Source organism: Octopus bimaculoides, chromosome 9 (assembly GCF_046866305.1).
Source record: "Octopus bimaculoides isolate indiv1 chromosome 9, ASM4686630v1, whole genome shotgun sequence".
NCBI classification, from domain to species: domain Eukaryota; kingdom Metazoa; phylum Mollusca; class Cephalopoda; order Octopoda; family Octopodidae; genus Octopus; species Octopus bimaculoides.
Window position 1 is genome coordinate 1,801,366 of NC_142936.1, and position 21,196 is coordinate 1,822,561.

At 36.2% G+C, this 21,196-nt stretch overlaps 1 protein-coding gene across 5 annotated transcripts in view; it reads right to left on the reverse strand.

Moving 5' to 3' along the window:
- LOC106872564 (ADP-ribosylation factor 1-like 2) overlaps nt 1-21,196 on the reverse strand; it is a 37,416-nt gene that overhangs the window by 2,338 nt on the left and 13,882 nt on the right. For 4 of the 5 annotated variants that reach the window (XM_089356950.1, XM_089356951.1, XM_089356949.1 and 1 more), the window contains exons 2-4: nt 7,431-7,598; nt 7,223-7,333; nt 5,113-5,237 (exon numbers count right to left, since the gene is read on the reverse strand). In XM_089356950.1, the coding sequence (XP_089213076.1) occupies nt 5,113-5,237; nt 7,223-7,333; nt 7,431-7,578 (384 nt within the window). In that variant the 5' untranslated portion in view covers nt 7,579-7,598. Of the gene's footprint in view, nt 1-5,112; nt 5,238-7,222; nt 7,334-7,430; nt 7,599-16,274; nt 16,386-21,196 lie in introns of those variants that run through there. The other variant, XM_014919592.3, reaches the window with a different exon arrangement.

Consider the following 21,196-nt stretch of genomic DNA (forward strand, 5'->3'; position numbering starts at 1 on the left):
AATCAGGCAGTCAACTTACTCTTCTTTTTTAAACCTTATAATCAAACCCTGTAACCACTTTTCTAAGCCCAAATCCTGCCAATATAATAAATGTGTTTACAGTAGAGTTGGATGGTCTTCATTTCAATTCCGTTATGCCTTAAATGCAGAATACAGGTCAAGTATGGCTGCAAATATTATTATTCTAAAAAGTCCTAAAGTATCAGGAATTCTTCTATGCATGTAAACAATTCACTTTTAAATACTTCAGTTAATAAGAATAAATAAAAATAAAATAAAATAAATCTAAGCCTGATTATGAATTTTAGTTAGAATATTTTGTCCAAATAATTGTTGGGTGCAATATTGAAGACTTGCATGAGAAATTAATAAATACTTTCTGAGCAAATTTTTCTTTTCTGTTCTATATTTAAGAGATGAGGAATTATGCACATTTGACATATTTGTCATCTCGTCTGATGTACCTTCCAGCCCTCATCAGGTGTCTTGGGGAAATTTCGAACCTGGGTTCTCATTACTATTTTTCGATGTTATTATTATTATTATTATTATTCAGGTCACTGCTTGGAATCGAACTCGGAATCTTGGGGTTAGTAGTCTGTGCTCTTAACCACTATGCCCACAGGCACATGGCATAGTGGTCAAGAGTGCGGGCTACTAACCCCAAGATTCTGAGTTTGATTCCAAGCAGTGATGATGATGATGATGATAATAATATAAAAAAATACCTTAGGAATGAGAACCCAGGTTCGAAATTTCCCCAAGACACCTGATGAGGGCTGGAGGGTGTATCAGCCAAAACGTTGTACTAGAAAGGAAGCTATGTTCTCATAACAACTAAAAGCACAAAAGATGTGATGAGAGGGATGTGTGCAAATGGAATGAGGGACAGGAGTACTCAATACGGTAAGTATGAGTATTCAAGGCAACAAGACTGAGGTGTCAGAAGTCAACATGACCCAAGAGATAGAGTGATGATGGATGCCCAAGATGTTATCATCATCATCCTTTAATGTCCGTTTTCCATGCTGGCATGGGTTGGATGGTTTGACTGAGCACTGGCAAGTCAGAAGGCTGCACCAGACTCCAATCAATCTGGCAAAGTTTCTACAGCTGGATGCCCTACCTAACGCCAACCACTCCGAGAGTGTAGAGGGTGTTTTTTACATGCCACCTGCATGAGGGCCAGTCAGGCGGTACTGACATCAACCAAGCTTGAATGGTGCTTTTTATGTGTGACCGGCATGGGACCAGTCAGGCAGCAGTGGCATTGACCACGTTAGTATGGTGTATTTTACATGCCACCAGCACGGGAGCCAGTCCAGTGGGACTGGTATCAACCATGCTCAAATGGTGCTTTTCATGAACCACTGGTAAAAGGGTGCCAGTCAGGCAGTACTGGCATCGGCCATGACAATGATTTTACTTGACTCAGCAGGTCTTTCCAAGCACAGTATATTGCCCTATGATAGAAGGGTACCCTTAAATGGGTGAAAAGGAATATGAGAATGCTAGCAGACAGTGTGACAGGAGGGGAAGGGGAAGTGGATATAAATGGTCGAGAGCAGTTTGGTGGTGAGAGTCAGAATAGGCACAGTGGAATTCTGACTGGAAGCAATGTGTTGTGAGCAGAACAGGTCTCCTATACTCAGTCACATTGGGGGCACAGCACACTGAGAAAGGGAAGGAGTGTTTCAAAGATGATCAAAAGAATATAATGTATGCGAAACAGAAGATGAGTAACAAAGGTGGGAGGCAAGAATGTGCAAAATGTGGCAAAGAGGAGAGAGAGAGAGAGAGAGAGAGAGAGAGAGAGAGTTACTGCCAGGAAATGAGAGATCCGCTGTGTATCTGATCTTGTATTTGTCACCATGAAACAAGCGGTGTTGTTTCCAATCTTCTATGAAAAAATGTCCTGTCAAGGGGTTCCAACTCATGCCAGCATGGAAGATGGACATTAAAAGGATGAAGTGAGAGTATCAAACCATAGAAAATAAACCTCACAGAATTCCAACTGACCCATGCAAGCAAAGAAAATGGAAGTTAAACTATTTTAAGTAATGTATATTTTATATACATACATTTATTTATATATATATATATATATACATTATAAATGTAAAATCCAAGTGTAGGAAGAAAGTTAGCTTCAAGCAATCCATAGTAAATATATATAAAAATAACACCTTTCATGGACAATAGTGGTTTATTGAGAGGGAAGGTTGTGGATTCTTTTTTCGTGTCGAAGGACAATAAATTGAAAAAGGTTATTTTTATATTTCACTGTAGGTGACCAGGGTTGCCTGGTGTGTGAATAAGAATACAAGAGTTACGGAATGGAGTAGGAAAGATCTGGGCTTCATAGGTTTCAGAGTGAGAGAAACCTCTCAGAAGTGGTAAATATCCAGGTGAGGTGTATACTGCAGGCTACTCTTCCGGCCAAGGACATCTCGATTAAATGAAAGTTTACATTGTCGCAAGGAGGTACATGTTAATGCATGGAAGATTCAATCAGAATGTGTGTGTGTGTGTGTGTGTGTGTGTGTGTATATATATATATTCACACACACACTTTAATTATATATATATATATATATATATATATATATACACACACACACACATAAATACATACAAACACACACACATGAAATATACTGTACATCATTATACGGTTTATATAGTGCATATATTGATTGCTGAAATATTGACTGAACTGTCACAGCTGTACTGTTTTTTTTTTGTATTTCATTTTAAAGTGGGTTAGGGACAGGCAAGGAAAATTTTAAGTGAAAAATAATGCTTCTCCCTTTTATAGATATCAATTCAATAAATTTATGCAGAATTACCATTCTGATTCAATATATTGGTCGATAACCAAATGATTTTAGAGGCAAAGCTAGTAATTTTATATATATATATATATATATAGCGACAAGGGCCCATCAGCTATAGAAAAGGTGTGAAAAATGGAATGTATAATGAGTTGTAACTTCTAACCCCTCTACCAGGGTAGTTAACTTAAAATAAAAAACATTTGATACACGATGATCCATTCAACCCATGGCAGCAACGAAAAATGAATGCAGAATGACACATTGCATTTTATACACAATAATTCATCATATTTCAATGTCCACTTTCCACGATAATATAGACTGAATAGTGTGACTGAAAGTGGCAAACTGCAAGCTCCAAGGTCATCTTTGGCATGGGTTCTACGACTGGATGCTTCTTTTCATGCTACCAATACTACTGATGTAGCCATGTAACTTACAAGAGTGAAGAGAGGAGAAACAAAGGGGAAAAAAGCTATCGCTAATAAGAAGAGGGTTTGGGAGGAAGAGAAGGTGACAATGGGCGGCTTTATGCCAGTGTTGAAAGGGAAAAAATCACAGGTGTCTTGCTGTAGAGGAGGAAGGCAGTGATGGAGTGCTAGAGCAAACTCTCAAGGTCCAAGAAGGTGAACCTAAGAGAGGAAACAGAGTGGGTCATAAGAGTGTGAGGAAGAGGTAACCAGGTGGAGGAAGGGATTAATGCAGTGAGTGATGAAATAGGGTGGGGGCTGCAGATGGGCAGTACTAGAGGTGACAGATACAGGGGTGGCTCAGGGATGGAGAATAGAACAGAAAGTAGTGGAATGATGTGCAAAGTGTAGGAGCAGTGGAGAGGGAAATATAGAGGTACATAAGGGGCTAGTGTATGTGGGGTATGATGGTAGACACAGAGGGCTTTGAGATTTTATGACCTTTACAATGCTCAAAAGTTCTTCCTCAAATTCAGCACTTGAAGTCACAAGCTTTATCAAGAGGCCCATCACTTTGCTTAGCGTAATCAAAGTGATATATGCCCTCCAACCCATTCGGTGTATAACAGAATTGGTCTTGTCAATTAGGACTTTTAAATATTCCTTCTTAGATGGTATGAGTATATCCTTCAAAGATACGTTGACGAATAGTTTCTCCATTATGAAGGTAATCCGTAGTAAGCACAAGAAAGTATGTGTGGAGTCAAAATAAAGGAAAATAGGGATTAAATAAATCCAGGCAAGACACTCTTTAAGCACTCTGTGCAAATAGAACTTGCTTGATATTATGGTATTCCATACAGAGTGTTATTCATTTCTTGTGTCAAGTACAATTTGTAGATCCAAAGTTGACCACCAATTAGAATCAATCATTTATTTTGCTTTCATGCGTTTCAAATAGTTTAACATAAAGCAATCACTGCACATTGCAATTTGCATATTTAATCAATCCTTCAGCCAATCGATTTATTAGCCAGAACTAACAGAGCTGCTGACCACTAAACAGACCTATTTATTATGCATAAATATTTTCAATCCTAATTCATTCTGGGTTGTATACTTGATGTGCAGAAGTTCAGATGGCTGGAGCCAGAAACAAAAACTAAGTCATGTAATTCAACCAATCTTATATCACTTGCTATGTTTCAGGGCCTAAGCCAAGTGAGTAGTAACTACACTTGTGGAAGTGCTGGCCTTAACCCTTTCATGACCAACCCAGCTGAAACTGGCTCTGAGTACAAATGTCTTGTTTTCATAAGTTTTGAATTAAAATCTTCCACCAGACCTTAGTCACAATTTATGTTCCTACCACTTGCTTAATTGTAACTAAGTCATTTTACTAAATTCTTTGTTATATTTAAAGTAACTGAAAGAAACATAGAGCATCTCAAAATCACTACAATAACGAAAAGGTTAAACTTGCATTATGCATGGGAAATACCACTTCATTATCAAAGGCCCCAGTCATGGCTAAGTGAGCAAACCTGCATTTTCCTCTCAAGAGCCTCAATCACCTTTTGGAATAGAAGAACTGCATCACCACCATCTCATCTTTCCTCACAAACTTCTCTTCTGACTTTCATTTTCTATCTCTGACTGGGGGGGGGGGGTGCATACACAACATACCAATCAAATACTAAAGTTGATAAGAGACTTAACCAATTCTTTTCCACAAGCTATCTGCACACCACTAGATTCTAAAGCATGTGATGCAGTTCAAACACGTCTTTGGAGATTCAAGCAATTTATCAAGCTATCTACAGCAAAGGGAAAATGATTCTATAAATAGTCATAATTGCATTTACCTGTTTATTAGCAAAAACAAGTACCACTGCATCCCTCAGCTCATCCTCATTAAGCATCCGGTTTAATTCTTCACAGGCCTCTTGAATTCTTTCTCTATCATTGCTATCCACAACAAAAATTAACCCTGGAAACAATTCACATATAATTCCATTACACAGAAATTTTTTAATGTTTTAATTAAAAAAAAAACAACAAAAAAACTGAAATTCTCGACAAGATGTAACCCCATTCAGCAAGTCAAATGCTCTTTCTAACATAAAGGCTTGGTAACGATCACAAGAACAGACGTCATTTTCACTGATTTCTTTAAATACAAGAAAGGACATGCTAAAATGGCAAAATAATCAAGAGTTTAAAATAACTTCAAAGGCAGAGGTTCTTCAGTTGTTCCCAAAGCACCACAATACATTACATACATAGCAACAAAAAAAAAAAATGGAAGAATTAATAAAGTCATAGTAAACCTACATTTTAGAAGTCAACTCCTGTCAAATGTAACGGCTAAAAAATTAAAACTAATGAACATTTCAAGTTATTTCTAGAACTAGGTTTTCAACTAACTGTGAAATAACCATCCTCAAGTTATTTCTAATTTCCTGCAAAAAGTGTAAAAGAATAACTCAAAATACTGCAAAAGAAATTTCATTCTTAAATTATTCTTTTAAATTACATTCATCATCATTATTATCATTGTTGTTTAACGTCTGGTTTCCATACTGGCATGGGTTGGACGGTTTGACTGAGGACTGGCAAGACAAAGCTATACCAGGCTCCAATCTGATCTGGCAAAGTTTCTACAGCTGGATGCCTTTCCTAACACCAACCACTCCAAGAGTGTAGTGGTGCTTTTTACGTGCCACCAGCAAGAGGGCCAGTTAGGTGGCACTGGCAACGACCACATTCGAATAGTGCTTTTTATGTGCCACCAGCACGGGTGCTGGCATTCGCCATGACAATGACTTCGCTTGACTCAACATTAGGGTAAATTTTAAATATATATATTAACTAAATCTACCAAATTTTTGACTTTGAAAAAGTTATCAAGAGACCCAGGAACCTCTAAAAAGTAAATACAGTGCCTATGAAATTAAAATATTTAGGTTGGTTGATATAGAAAAGCAATGTATTTATGATACATAAAATGTATTTACACCAATTTGCATCATAAATTTAAGAATTACAGGGCATTACTAACATTAGAAAGCCTATTTAAATTATTTGAAGTCTGTTATCTGTGTAAGTATTTGCTTTGTACCCTTGTCTTCATAGCATGAGATTGTTGTAAACATGTGTCACCATCATACACATGCAGTTGTTCATTTCTAATTTTCTGTGGAAAAACATGTCTGGCCATGGGATAATAATTTCCTTGCCTAGAAACAAGTGAAGGGCAGTGAGAGGAAGGGCATCCTGCCATAGGAAGTAGGCCTTAGTGAACTAATCCATGCAAGCAAGGAAACAACGTTTATTGATGACAATGGACACTGTTACATCTCAGGGCGAAAACATTGGAAATGATATCAGCAGGAATACTGAAATATCTCAAAGCATAAAACATTAAATAGTTTTCTTTTACATTTACGTAAAAAGTTGTTTGAAATTCATGGAGAAGTATTTTTAATATTTACATTCTAGTAAAGCAGCATAATGCTGGCAGAGTCATCAGAGCGCTGGGCGAAATGATTAGCAGTTTTTCACCTGTCTTTAGGTTCTCAATTCATATTCCACTAAGGTCGACTTCACTACATTTACAATTTTTTGTGATCTCTATTTTCCATGCTAGCATGGACTAGATGGCTTGAATGGAAATAGTAAGCTGTATCAGGCTCCAGTTTGATTTGGCTTGGTTTCTACAGCTGGATGCCCTTCCCAATGAATGCCAACCACTCCAAGAGTGTAGTGGGTGCCTTTTCTGTATCACTGGCACTGGCCAAGAGTAATTGTGCTTTACCACCTCATCCTATGTCTTCCTGGGTCTACCTCTTCCACAGGTTCCCTCCACAGAGATTGGCACTTCTTTACAATTACAAAATCTCAAACATAACCCAAAAATTCTTACATGCTGCCCCAAAAAATTAATGCATTTGAAAACTTCATTCTTCAACTTACCTTGAGTGTTTTGGAAATAATGGCGCCATAGAGGTCGAATTTTGTCCTGTCCACCAACATCCCAAACAGTAAAACTTATATTTTTATACTCTACAGTTTCTACATTGAATCCTGCAAGAGAGAAAATTATAATTACAATGTAAATATTTATTAAAAAGTTTCCAATAGCAAGATAAAAATTAAGTATTCACTAATAACATCAACATACCAATAGTAGGTATAGTGGTAACTATCTCGCCTAATTTGAGCTTGTACAAAATTGTTGTTTTTCCAGCGGCATCAAGCCCAACCATTAGGATTCTCATTTCTTTTTTCCCAAATAAATTTTTAAACAAACTGGCAAACACATTCCCCATGATGGCAGGTTTTCTTTAACCTAAAGGGAGAGAGAGAAAGAAAGAGAATTAATCTAAAATGCCATTAATATTTTTAAATGTAGATACACAAAACATGAAAGATTATTAAATAAGCATCACCAATAAAACATTTTATACATTAACAGAGAACTACAACAATCACAACCAAGTGTATGTGGCTGTTCAATGTGCTAGAAACAACAGCCAAATTTCCCTTAAATCGTACCCTACCCAGCTTGAAAAAGAATTAACATGATTCATGCCTGAACTAAAGGCAAATTGGTCATGACTAGTGTCTTGAACCAAAGGCTGCATATGCAGAACCCATCTGAAGATAATTATTATACAGATAATTAGTGAAATGATTAAGATATAAAGTTTAACCAGAAAATGGAAATTCCATAAAACTATCTCTAGCATATTGAAATAAAATACTGAACAGGATTTTAAAAAACATGACTGGATATATTGACAAATTGAGAAACCATTTTGCAAAACCATCCATTTCCACTTTGGCAGTGGTACAATGACAAATAGCATATCAAAGATTAAAACTCCAGTGCATAGAAATAGGCTCATCAATAACTATGCATTAAGATCTATTCAATTCCAAAATGCATTATTTGTAGTGTGCGTTCAAATGATCTCAAAAGTAAGTTACACCAAATATCTGATTGTATAATTAATGACAGTGAAATTTGATAAACGACATATGGAATAAGTGTTCAAAATGCATATTAGGAATTTAAGAAAGTAAGCCAAGAGAAATTTAAGGTGAAATTATTTACAGACTGTTTGAGGGGAGATGATACACAAAGAATGGAGGCAAAACTGTGCACTAATATTTTACATTGATAGATCTAAGTAGATAAGAGTTAGAATTAAAAGAAATATTTCCTGCAATTAGCTTAGATTTATACGTTTAATTCAGCTTACTTAGGACGTGTATAAACTCGAATATTTCAATATTAAACTTGATTGAACTAAAAAACAAATTACCTATCACAACTCTGATGCTAATTATTTCACTTAAAAGTAATCAAGTGCTTTTGTTGTAACAGATTGAGATTTCAAAAGAATGTAAGTTGTTAATTCCCAAATGAACATTTTTTTTTATAGAAATGGTATTTCAAAAATACAATTTATAAACTATCAACAAGTTAAATTATTTATTCCTCAGTCACATATCAACAATGCTTCACAATAATGAATTCATAAACACAAAAATCTTAGACAAATCACCAGAAAGCTGTAAAATGTTCTGGAACTTAACTGGGGTAAGAAGGAAAATATGCATGACACATTTACAAGTGAAACTGTTTAAAAAAGAAAGCAAGAAAAACGAAAATCACAACAGGAAATACTTGACTTATTTAATTGTCTAACACAGCTTACGGTTCCTATTTAAAACTCTGGTGCTCTCAGGTTCTGTAACATATGTGTGTGTGTGTGTGTGTGAAGGAAGGAGACCTGAAACCCAAATACTTTAACTTGGAAAACGAAAATAGTTCAAATTCTCAGTTTTGCTGCAATTTAAATCCAATCTTGTATTTTTGGAAAAAAATTGTCTGACCAGGGAAGAAAAATAGAATAATGCATTTCTATAAAGGTATTTCTAATTCCATATTCTATGCTCACATATGTCAAATATTAAATAGCTGCAAGTTGTGGTCTCTAAACTAGTTTGTAATAAAATAGGTAACTCAAAAAAGATGACACTTTACATTTTGATAGACTTGTACACTTTCATATCCTAAACTTACTTTCAAACTAATATTTCTTGAAACTACAAAACCTTTCATTTTGTTTATAAGTAGAGTAATAACAAGAGATACACACAGACTTTTATTCAATACATAATGTGATACTGTGATATTTCACTCTTCATTAAAATTAAAAAAACACAAAAACCAATTGAGACTAAAATTAGCAAAGTTAACAGTGATAGCCTAAAATAAGATTTTATGGAAATGTAATGGGCAATAAAAAAAACTCAGTGGAATAATCACATAATCATTGAAGAATACTGCCTCTGCATGGAACAATGATAACCAAAAGTGTTATAAGAAATTGAATCAACAACTGGTCAGTCTGATTCCATAAGACTAAGCATTTCACTGAAAATGTTGGCTATTGTGACAAAAATTCTACCATTCCATTACTTATCTGAATATAAGCAAACATTCCAGTAGTTTATCTTCTACTAAAGGATTACTTTTGCAAGTGTTTTTAGGACATGGCCAAGAGAAACGTCACTAGGGAACAGCATCTAAAAGAAAGGATAATGAAGAGCGTCAATGGCAGCAGTTCTGGGAGTAGGGAGTAAATTCAATGAAGCACTCCAAAATAAGGAGTTTCCAACAAGATTTTAGAAAATTCTAGGACTTTAAGCCAACAATACTGACTTCCTTCATGTCTGCTTCTCCCACTGCCACTTTCCTTGGTGATTTTGCTTTTCAAAATTCCATGTTTTAGAAAATTTGGCAATTCTATAAAAACAATTTGAGCTCTATCACTGAATAATATCAAGAATTCCAAATAGAGAAAATTGCTAAGACACAGTTTTGAGAGATAACCAGAATGGCCATTACAAGATGTTGAATCATAGGATTATGGAAATTTAGGCTTTAGTTTGAAGCATACTTGGCAATCGGAGATTTTGTGGAAATTTGTATTAGAAGACAAGACTTTTTTGCCTTTACATAATACAACAATCTTATAAGACATGTGCAACAATTTGTCATTAAAACATTAAAAGTGTTAATTTAATCAACGCATTTAACCATTTAGCATTCAGATTATTGTCATATGTGATGCTTATTTGTTATTTTGAATTAATCGTGCATTTCCTCATAGCATTGAGATTTCAAATGATGTGATTGTTTATTTTCAGAACGACTTTGTAAGGGAGAGGTGAGAGGCTGAATTTAACCAGTTCAAACAGAACAGAACAGACTATTCAGGCCTGATATGGCTGATTAAGACATCGACAAACATGGTGTTTTCTACATCAGTAGAATATGTCAAACCTATATGAAGTTCATCCCTCACCCCAGTAAAATGTTTTGACATTATTTTGTATTTATGAATTCTATTAACCCTTCAGCATTCAAATTATTGTCAAATGTAATCCTTATTTATTCACATTGTTTTGAATTAATTACCTTATAGCTTCAAGATTTTGATGTGATGGTTTATTTTTAAAAGGACATTGCAGGATAGATGTGAGGGGCTGGATTGGATCCATCTGAACATAAAATAAGTAGTATATTTGGGGCTGATGTGGCCAGTTGAAATGCTAAAGGGTTAAACAGGGTTTGATTTGCAAAGAGAGAAAATTGTCTCCCCACGAGGTAGTGTTGCCATTTATGTAAGCAACCAACAACTTCAGCCACATCTTTCTCAAATAGGATACAAGTCACTTTTAAAAGCATTTGCTTTTGTTTTGAAAGCAGTTGTAGCTTCTTGAGAAATGGGAAACCTGGTAAATTTTGTTAGGAGTCATTAAAAAAAGAAAAAAAAATTTTTTTTTAGTCAGGAGGAAAGGCCCAAAGCACCAGGTTTTAGTGGTGTTAAGCCAGGCAATGGATTAAGCACACAAATAGCTGGAACGAATCTGATCTGGCATTTTTACAGTTCAACTAATCCACCACCCAAAACAGAGATGAAACAAATCCCACAAGGCAGTCCATCCAATGCTACAACTATTCGGTCAATTTACCATCTAAAGAGCTGCTATCCATTTGTTGTAACTAGCAGTCCAGTGAATTTTTTTTTTTTTTTTACAAAAGGCAACCTATCAGGCTCAGCTATTTTGTAGTCTCAAATGCAATAACTAAGATTGAGGCTTGTCTTACAAAAAATACATTTTTTTCTATAAAAGGAGTCAAGATGTTTTATACATATCTTTAGATAGCTGCCATTAATCCTCAGTAGAGTCACTACCTACATCAGAGGTCTCGGTATAAAATTGTTTGGGGACCCCGATCTAACCTATCTAAATATGAATATGCAGATTTCAGATTATTCTGTGGGATGACTAAAAACAATGTCAGAGCATTTGTAAGATTATCTGTCTACTGATACAGATTGTCCCAAAGCTCAAGCAGCAGCATGAAAACATTTTTTAACTGCCAGTGGAAATTGGTAACAGTCATGTTTCATATTGAGCTCACTTAAAATAACGTCGAGACAGTGTGTGTGTGTGTGTGTATTAAACTGTCAATGACAAACACTGGGGAAAATGCTAAGACCAGTGTGTGTGTGTTGACAGTGGTTGAGAGATCAATGACAGGGTATTGAAATTTTTGTTATCACATGGTGAGTCAAACAATACATGAAGCTGCCTTTGATTAAATAGCTTACTTCACCTTATGATTTGTCATTTGCTTACACCTCAGCGGTGTAGCAATAAGTTTTGTGCTTGGAGTTAAAGGGGTGAAGAATGCAACAGGTGACATTTTAAGGCAAGAAAAATTTAATAACATTACAGAAGTTTGGGGGGTTATTATAGACTGAAATGCTTGAGACATGAAACTAAGATTTGCATCCCAACTTCCAAATGACACCTCTGCATATTGTTGACTAAGCTATTTCCGTACCATCACATTGTTGTCTATGAATGGCTTAGTAACTGAAGCATTTTGCTCAGCAATATCAACTTGGATAAAATTGTCCTCCATGCTTCAATAAAGAAATTGATACATGTTAGTACACTGGAGATTTGTTTCATTACCTGGATTATAATGGCATTTGATTGGTTTATTAGGTGATTTGCACACCTGAGAAAAATGGTATTTTTTCTCATACTTATAACATATGGTATGCCTTCTACTGTCATATTTACACTTACAGAAAAAAATCCTAGAAAAGTAACTGTTATAGTAACTTTCCTGTTTAGAATACTTTGTAACAACAATGATACTATTTACAAGGATATTTCAGTTATAAACTCTTGCACATTGTTTAAACTTAAGTTTTAAACTCAGGATTGAAACATGACTATTTCCAAGTTTGGTGTTTCATTCAACTCCTCTGAATATTATACCCGTTACATACATTAAATTTCTCGTGTTCTATCCCAACCAACACTCAAGATGCATTCTTAAGCCGGAGCTTAAAAGCTTGGGGAAATTTATCCTATCTGGCTAGATTACCTCAAGTTGTAGGCTGGTACTGGCTACTTACAAGTTTCAGTAGTTTAATTCTGATATCCTTTAGGCAATTATTTTGATCGTCCTTATAATGATCACTGATAAATTCAAATATTTCGTGGGGAATTGTACGAGCTCCAGATAACTTACATAACTCGTGTTTGAATTCTGAGGAGGCAGACCGTTGCCGAACGAGAAGGAATTATGTTGGAGTCCCCGAAAACGATAGAATAAAAAATCCATCAGGTACACCGGAGACTTTATTGCACAAATGACGCTCACTACTCAACAGCCGGTTTAAGTAAGGGAGAGAATCCGCCCATCACGTGGTACATCAATTATTAAAGGAACGTAGAATCACAAAATAGAATAAAAAAATAAAAAAAGATGCATTATTTCGAAATTCCAGTAACAACATCTCCATTCTCAATTTTATTTCAGATTGGCGACAGCAGCAACTCTCCCGAAAGAAATTCTGATCCCTTACCCTATCAAACTGAACTATAGATATAATGCGAAGAGGAGATCGAACATACAATAAGCTAATTAACACACTTCGACACTGAACATGGAAAACCAAACCAAAATACGAAACAGCGGAGTGGAAAGAAACAGACCCCCCACCACCACCACCGCTCGGTTTTTATTTTATTTTTAACACCTTCGCTTTTAAAAGTATATCGGATTTGCGAAAATTTGTTTAAAAAGGGAGGATTACCCTACTACTAAAGCTCAACGCAACTGCTTAGCATTAAAATAATTAGGCTACCGGTGAGAAAGAGACAAAGAGGAAGGGATGTGTTTTTACCTGTCCACGTAGTCGAGACTTGCTAATGAACATGAAAGTCACTGTTACATACCTAGGAAATTAAGGTTTCGTCGAAATCAACAACGCCTAACTTGATTTGTTAAGCAACAATGCTTTCTTTCCACAATAAAATGTAATCGACATCAGTGATTATAGAAACGGCAAAATCGTCATTAAAATTATAGTAGAATTATAAAAGAGAACAGCCACACATCGAGATAGTTTGAGCCAATAATCAGGATAATCGTTAACAAACGAGCAAGACGGGGGGGGGATATACATATATATATATATATGGAGTCACGTGTGTAAGGAAAGGATGTGAGTTCGATATCTCCGTTGATGTCTGTTTACGTGAGATGTGAAATTGATTAGGGATTTTCTGTTAAATACGAAACTCGGCCATGCTGTCAGGTTAAAGCTAAAAAGACACGCACACGTGACAGGAATGCGAACTATCTTCCACCGCCCCCAGATTTAAATCTTGCCGATAAAGTCGAATCCCATTGCATCATCTGTTCAAAATTAACAGGATCAGGGACTAACACAACTGGGTCAACCACAACCTTATATATAAATATATATATACATAAATATATATATATTAGATACATAGATAACACAAGTACACGAGGGATATATATATATATATATATATATATTTGGTGGTGGAGGGCGTTCACCAGTGTTAATCATTATATTGTCATTCAAGCTAGCACCACACCAAGATATTTCATGTTGAAAGACTGAAACCATTATATTATAAGAGTTTTCAGATTAATACATAAACACTTTTTACAACTAAATGAAGAAAAATCCTCTTAGCTACTTCTCGCAAAGGGGACACCAATGTAAAACGTATTCATTTATTTCGTTAATATATATATATATATATATATATATATATATATATATATATATATACATACATGTTTTTTAAGCTAGGGTATGTGTGAGTCAATTGTAGAAACTTATGGACAGAACTGAAACGTGGTCGGTCAACTGCAAGTGTTTTTATTGAATAGTTTTAAAAAAATAAAGACATTTGTTGATTACTGAAACATCTCGAAATCCTAAAACCTGCCTTTGCATAACAAAATAAAAACCTGTCGACAATAATGCCATAAACTAGCGAAAAACTAGTGAAATAGTCACATAAAGGCTAACGTCCCTAAACAAGAGAATACGTATATTGTTGTAAATTTTGTAAGAATTATAAAGGAATCTAAATTAAAAGCATACAGAACTATTCGATTAAGAGCTTTCAAAACGTATGTGTCGCGTATATATATATATATATATATATATATATAGGAGATGTTTGTTTAGTCCATAAACGTTGTACAAGCTTGCGTAATTGAGTGTTCGATCTATGAAATTGATTGTATAATAATGCCGATATAAGTACTAACTGCTCTGATTCTAAAATGTTTAAGGGAAAAAGGGGGGACTTTTCCTGTTTTTAGGCGACAGATGAAAGGTAAGCGTGTGATTTAGATGTCGCCGTCTTTCCAAACACGCCCTTCTATCTTTAACGTCGATAACACAATATAATATAATATCTCTATATAATCACACACACACACACACAGATGTCTGTAGGATTGTTATAAAGAAGCATCAGGGACGAAGTAAGCAATGAGCAACAGATAAATTTTAAAATAGTCGTGGACAAAAATGATACAATAAATTCAAAAAGGGCTTCGTGGAAGAAACAGCAACAAAACTGGTGGTTTTCATAGAAAAATGGAGCCTCCATTTTTAAGTACGACACAAACCAGATACCTTCGAGGTGATTTCTACATCGGCAACTATAGTTTAATATACATCATGTATATGTGTATATGGTTAACAGTGAGACATGTATAAGAGTAATGGTTTAACAAGGCATGAGGAGGCAATTTCTGTCGGTTTTTTTATGGATAATATAGGAGACAAAATGATATAAACCGATGTGTATGGAGCCCACTTGATAGGGTTGGTCCTCTTAGCATTCCAGCTTGGGGAGAAACCTAAATTTAATCCTCAGATGATCAATTTACAATCGACGGTTAATATGGATTGAAGAAAAAATGCGGCCGGCATATATATGTGTATATATATACGTAAATGTTTAAAAAAACAAAAAAATAGATCAGGATGTCTTTAATAGAGACGATAATATCGTAAGTTGGCGACGACCATGGTTTCAGTGAAGACCAAAATGTCAGTGTCGAGTCGTCGTATGTAATAATAATAATAATAATAATAATACAGTTTGGATCGGGATATATTGGAGAGGAAAATAATTTCAAAGCAGCGGAAATGAAGATCAATGAAAGAGGGGTGGATTTTTTTTTTATTTTGAGTTGTAGAGTTATCATTAAAGTGTGGACGAAAAGCAAATTGTGATGGGGGATGTGACAAGATAAAGGAAATCAGATTAATAATAAATGACAATGTTGGCAACACACAGAATACTCGGGAAACACACAGATACAATAAATATATATATATGTGTGTGTGTGTATGTATGTTATATATTTATGTATCTATATATATGTATATAATAGTAGAAACGCCCTCCATTTTGTCTGGTATTAAAGTGGAAAATGATAAAAAGGCAAACTCAGGTCGAGCAATCTGAGAATATATTAAAATAAAAAGCCTCCCGTTTAAGAAACATCACTGACAACAGAATGGTTTGTGTGGAAATGGAAAAAAAAGGACTGAATAAAATAAAGTAAAAATGAAACCTTCTTAACGACGATGTGATTAAAGTGTTTTATCTGCAGCAGTTAATGTAGACGGTCCAAATGTTTGGAAGTGATTCGGTCTTTCTGCAGCACCGTACTAAGATGGCGGACAAAAAAAACGAAGAAGGAGATGGCGTTTTATATGCCACGTCAGGTTGTTACTGTTGTGTGTTTTGATTGGTTGGTTAGGACTTCGTAAGAGGTCAAACCAGGCCGCCGCCACCACCTCCACTACTACTGCCGATCCCGCCGCCGCTACCACATCCACTACTACTACTACTACTACTGCCGATCCCGCCGCCGCTTACACCATCACAACCACTACCGATCCCGTCGTCGTCGACCCCGCTGCCGCGAACTCACCATTCCCGGAAGAACTTAAGGAAATAATTATTTCGGGTTTCGTTCGATTTTTTTTTTAGATACGTTTTTTACTCCCCCTCATAACTTTATTTTTGCTTTTATTAATTTTTTAAAATTTGCTTTTATCGACTACGAAAACTACTCTAAAAAGTTTTCTTTATATATTGACGAATCAACGATGGTTTCTAATAAAATGTTGTGTCCTGATCGGTTTTTCAGCGCATGATCAAACGGATGTGATGACAAATATTGATCTCTCGTTCGGAGGCGACACGCAACTTCTCCCATTTTATAGAGGCGATGTATATAATATAAAGGGAGCTGTGTTGTGTCATCGACGTCTTACAGAAAGCAATCGCAAACAATGTGTTATTTAATACAATTGAACTGAACAGATTAGACCGGTGATCGATATCCGTTCGCGGATTCGGCAGCATATTATATCGAGCTTACCTTTAGATAGTATTTCTATCGGATTGCATTAGGTGTAATATTATAGAAAAGTTAATAGTCTTCGGATGGGATTTAAAATAAAGGGGACTTAAATGTGCATAATCATCACTTTTGTATCATGAACAGTGATAATGTCGAAAGAAGTACACACCCTCAATATATATACATATATATACATATAGCGTGTGTGCGCGCGCATACACACATTGTCCAAGGGGCGGCAACCTTTGGATGCCTTGCCAGATTGATAAGGTCAATGATGAATGGTAATCACCTTGAACTTATACAGGCATAGATTTTTTTTTAATGGCTCAGAAAAACAAAGGTACTTCTCACGACCCATTTTCAGGACTTACGAGTTTGGTGGACTAGAAGGAAGGAGTTATCCTGAGATTTGACACCTGGTGCAAAATACCTGCCGTAGAGGGGACTCTACTGAAGCTACCCACGGACCGTGTGGTGATATTAAACCAAATGACCGATGAAGTCTTGAGAGAAAAGGAGCGGATTTAACAGTGGCTGGAATTTAGCGAAGCTTTTAACGAAGAGACGACAGTGGAGAAAGAGAAATGGGTGCTGTAGTAGGGCCTAGGAGATGCTGGTAAAACAACTGGGATGTCACCAGAGGTGCTATTAGGAGACAGGGAAGAGAAAATAGTCAACTGTTGGTTGTAAAGTCACATCTAGGTGGTTGAGGGTTTTGTCAAGTTTGGTATTTTTACAGATGCTCATTTGTATTGAAGCTGCACCCGATCAGCTCTGTACACAGTACCCTGTTCTGTGACGACATTAGGAGATGAAGGTAACTCAACTGGGGGATTTCACATTATCAGGGAACATTGTAGAGAGAGAGAAGAAATTCCTGAACTACTGGCTGTAAAATATTTCTTTCTTTATTGCCCACAGGGGGATAAACATAGAGGGGGACAAACAAGGACAGACAGAGGGTGTTCAGTCGATTACATTGACCCCAGTGCGTAAGTGGTACTTTATTTATCGACCGCGAAAGGATGAAAGGTAAAATCGACCTCGGCGGAATTTGAACTCAGAATGTAACGGCAGCCGAAATACTGCTAAGAATTTCGCCCGGCGTGCTAACGATTCTGCCAGTTCGCCGCCCTACTGGCTGTAAAATATTGATTGAGGATTGAAGTTTAGAGGGAGGATTGAGATTTTGTGAGTCACATGAAAGGCTTATTAACGGGTTCTCATTTATGTAGAAGCAGTGCAGTCCAAGATATATAAGTAGTATTTCTATTGGAGCACACATTTACTTTACAAAGGGAATTAACAATTATGCAGTAACGAAGGGGAAAGCTTTGAGAGTCAGTTTTAAACATACATGTTTGTCATGATAAATTATCTAAGGATATGAAGTGTAGCATTGTAGTAAATCTGGCTTTTAGTAGTATTTCACACACACACACACACACACATCATCATCCTCATTTAACATCCATGTTCCATGCTGGATGGTTTGGGTTGGACAGATTGACAAGAAGAACTGCATCATACTCGAGTGTCTACTTTTGAAAGGTTTCTACAGCTGGATGCCCTTCCTAATGCCAACCACTTTATAATGTGCTGGGTGCGTTTTCATGTCACTGGCACTCTCAACATCAGCATGGATCTTGCAAGTCAACAAATCCATGGAGGGAGAGATGCTGCATCCGTATGTTAGATGGTGGTTAAGGTGCGAGGGAAGAGTTGATGGCTACACACATTTAGGAGAGAGAGTGAGAATAAATTAAAGGTACGTCCAAGGAGATAGAAAGAGATGAGGAAGTCTCCAGGTGGCACCTTATGTAGCAGGAGTAGTAGTGGATGGGGGTTGCAAGAGTATAGGGCGATTTTTTTTTGGTTATTTTTGTTGATCCGGTCCCTTTATATTCTGAATCTTATATGTATTACTTTGTATTACTTTTACAGTGATACAAATAAAGTTAACCAAGTATCCCTTATATTTTCTCTTCTCCATTTTCTTTTATTAACTTTATATATATACATATCGTCGTCATGGCATTCCATCGGTTAAGACGACAAGGGTTCCAGTTGATCCAATCAACGGAACACCCTGCTTGTGAAATGAATGTGTAAGTGGTTGAGCACTCCACAGACACGTGTACCCTTAACGCAGTTCTTGGGGAGATTCAGCATGACACAGTGTGACAAGGCTGGCCCTTTTGAAATACAGGTGCAACAAAAACAGGAAGAAAGAGTGAAAGTTGTGAAAGAGTACAGCAAGGTTTGCCAGGCTCCCCTGCCAGAGCTTTATGGAGCTTTAGGTGTTTTCACTCAATAAACGCAACGCCCGGTCTGGGAATTGAAACTGTGATCCCACGACCACAAGTCGACTGCCTTAACCACTAGGCCATTGCACCTCCACACACACACACACACACACACACATATATATATATATATATATATATATATATATATATATATATATATATATGTATGTATGTATGTATGTGTGTGTGTGTGTGTGTGTGTGTGTATGTATATACATGTATATATAGTGTTTGATGTGGTGTACAGATATTGTATATTGAGAAAAAGGAGGCAGTCAGAATTTTGGAAAATTCGTTATTAGTGTTTCCATTTGTTGAACTGAATTCTTCAAGACAAAAACTAAAACCAAAAGAAAAAAAAATCATTTTTTGGTCATAATTTTTGTCTTGAAAAGTTCAGTTAAAGAAGCGAAAGTACTAATAAAGAATTATCCAAAATTCTGACTGCCTCTTTTTTCTCAGTATATATATGCATGTGTCATCATTTTACACGCAGCATCCTTGCTGACATTAAGGTGGCAAGCTGGCAGAAACGTCCCCTCTGTGTTTAGCCCCCTGGTGGGCAATAAAGAAATAAGAAACGTTAGCACGCTGGGCAAAATGCTTAGCAGTATTTCATCTGTCTTTATGTTCTGAGTTCAAATTCTGCCGAGGTCGACTTTGCCTTTCATCCTTTTGGGGGTCGATAAATTAAGTACCAGTTGCATACTGGAGTCGATCTAATCAACTGGCCCCCTTCCCCTAAAATTTCTTGGCCTTGTGCCTAGAGTAGAAAAGAACATCCATGCTGACATAGATTGGTTGGTTCAAAGAAATTGCATCAAGGCAGAGGACCTGTCTTTGATAGAGAATGGTACTTTCTTAACAACTTCTTAATCCCTAGCAACTGTGCAGTTGTGTTTGAATAATGAGTTCCGTGCTGTAAAGTGATGCCACATGTTTTGTCTGTTCACTCTTTCTTTCTAAGATATATCTTCCTCCTACTCAACGAAGAACCACTTAAAGCCATTCATTGCTAGGCAACTACAACAATCACTTTTGTTTCATTTACAGTTTAAGTTTGAGTTTGAGTGATAAACCAACCTGAGCACTTAACATATATATACAATATGTCATTCGATGCAATTTTAACTATACTCTAGGGTATGCCTTTTACAGCTGGGTGCAAAGAAAAATATAAATTTCTTCACATCCTGTTCATGACTGGAGTCGTTATTTTACTGCCATTCCACCTCAGATTTTACTCACAGATCTTTAAACTCATTTTAATCACTCCCTGCCATCCTCAGATTCCTCTTCTGTTCACCTTCGCAACTGAACTTCTCTCCATCTGTCTAACTTCCTTCCCTTTACACTTGTTCTTTTACATTTCACTGCATTTCGTCTCCACCTCGTTTTCAATCACTTTATTTATTTATTCTTCTGACTTTGTACCTCTTATTTTTCATATTTTTATCTGTTTTTACTCACCATTTATAACTTTTTCCTACCGTCCCTTTCATCTCCTCTACACCTTCCTCTCACATTACATTCACACTGCCACACCACCCTCCACCACACCCAGTATCCCACATTTGAACACCTCCACACACCCCAAAAAACCATCTGCACCCCACATTACAGACACATCTCCCCCATGCCTATCTTTCAACATGGATGCCCTCTAATATATGCACACACCACCCACTTCCTCCCGTGAGTACATACATATATATATGTGTATATATGTATATATATATATATATATATATATTGCTAAATTTTTTACGACTCTCTTATTCCTTCATTCTTTCTTTCAGCCCCTTCACACTT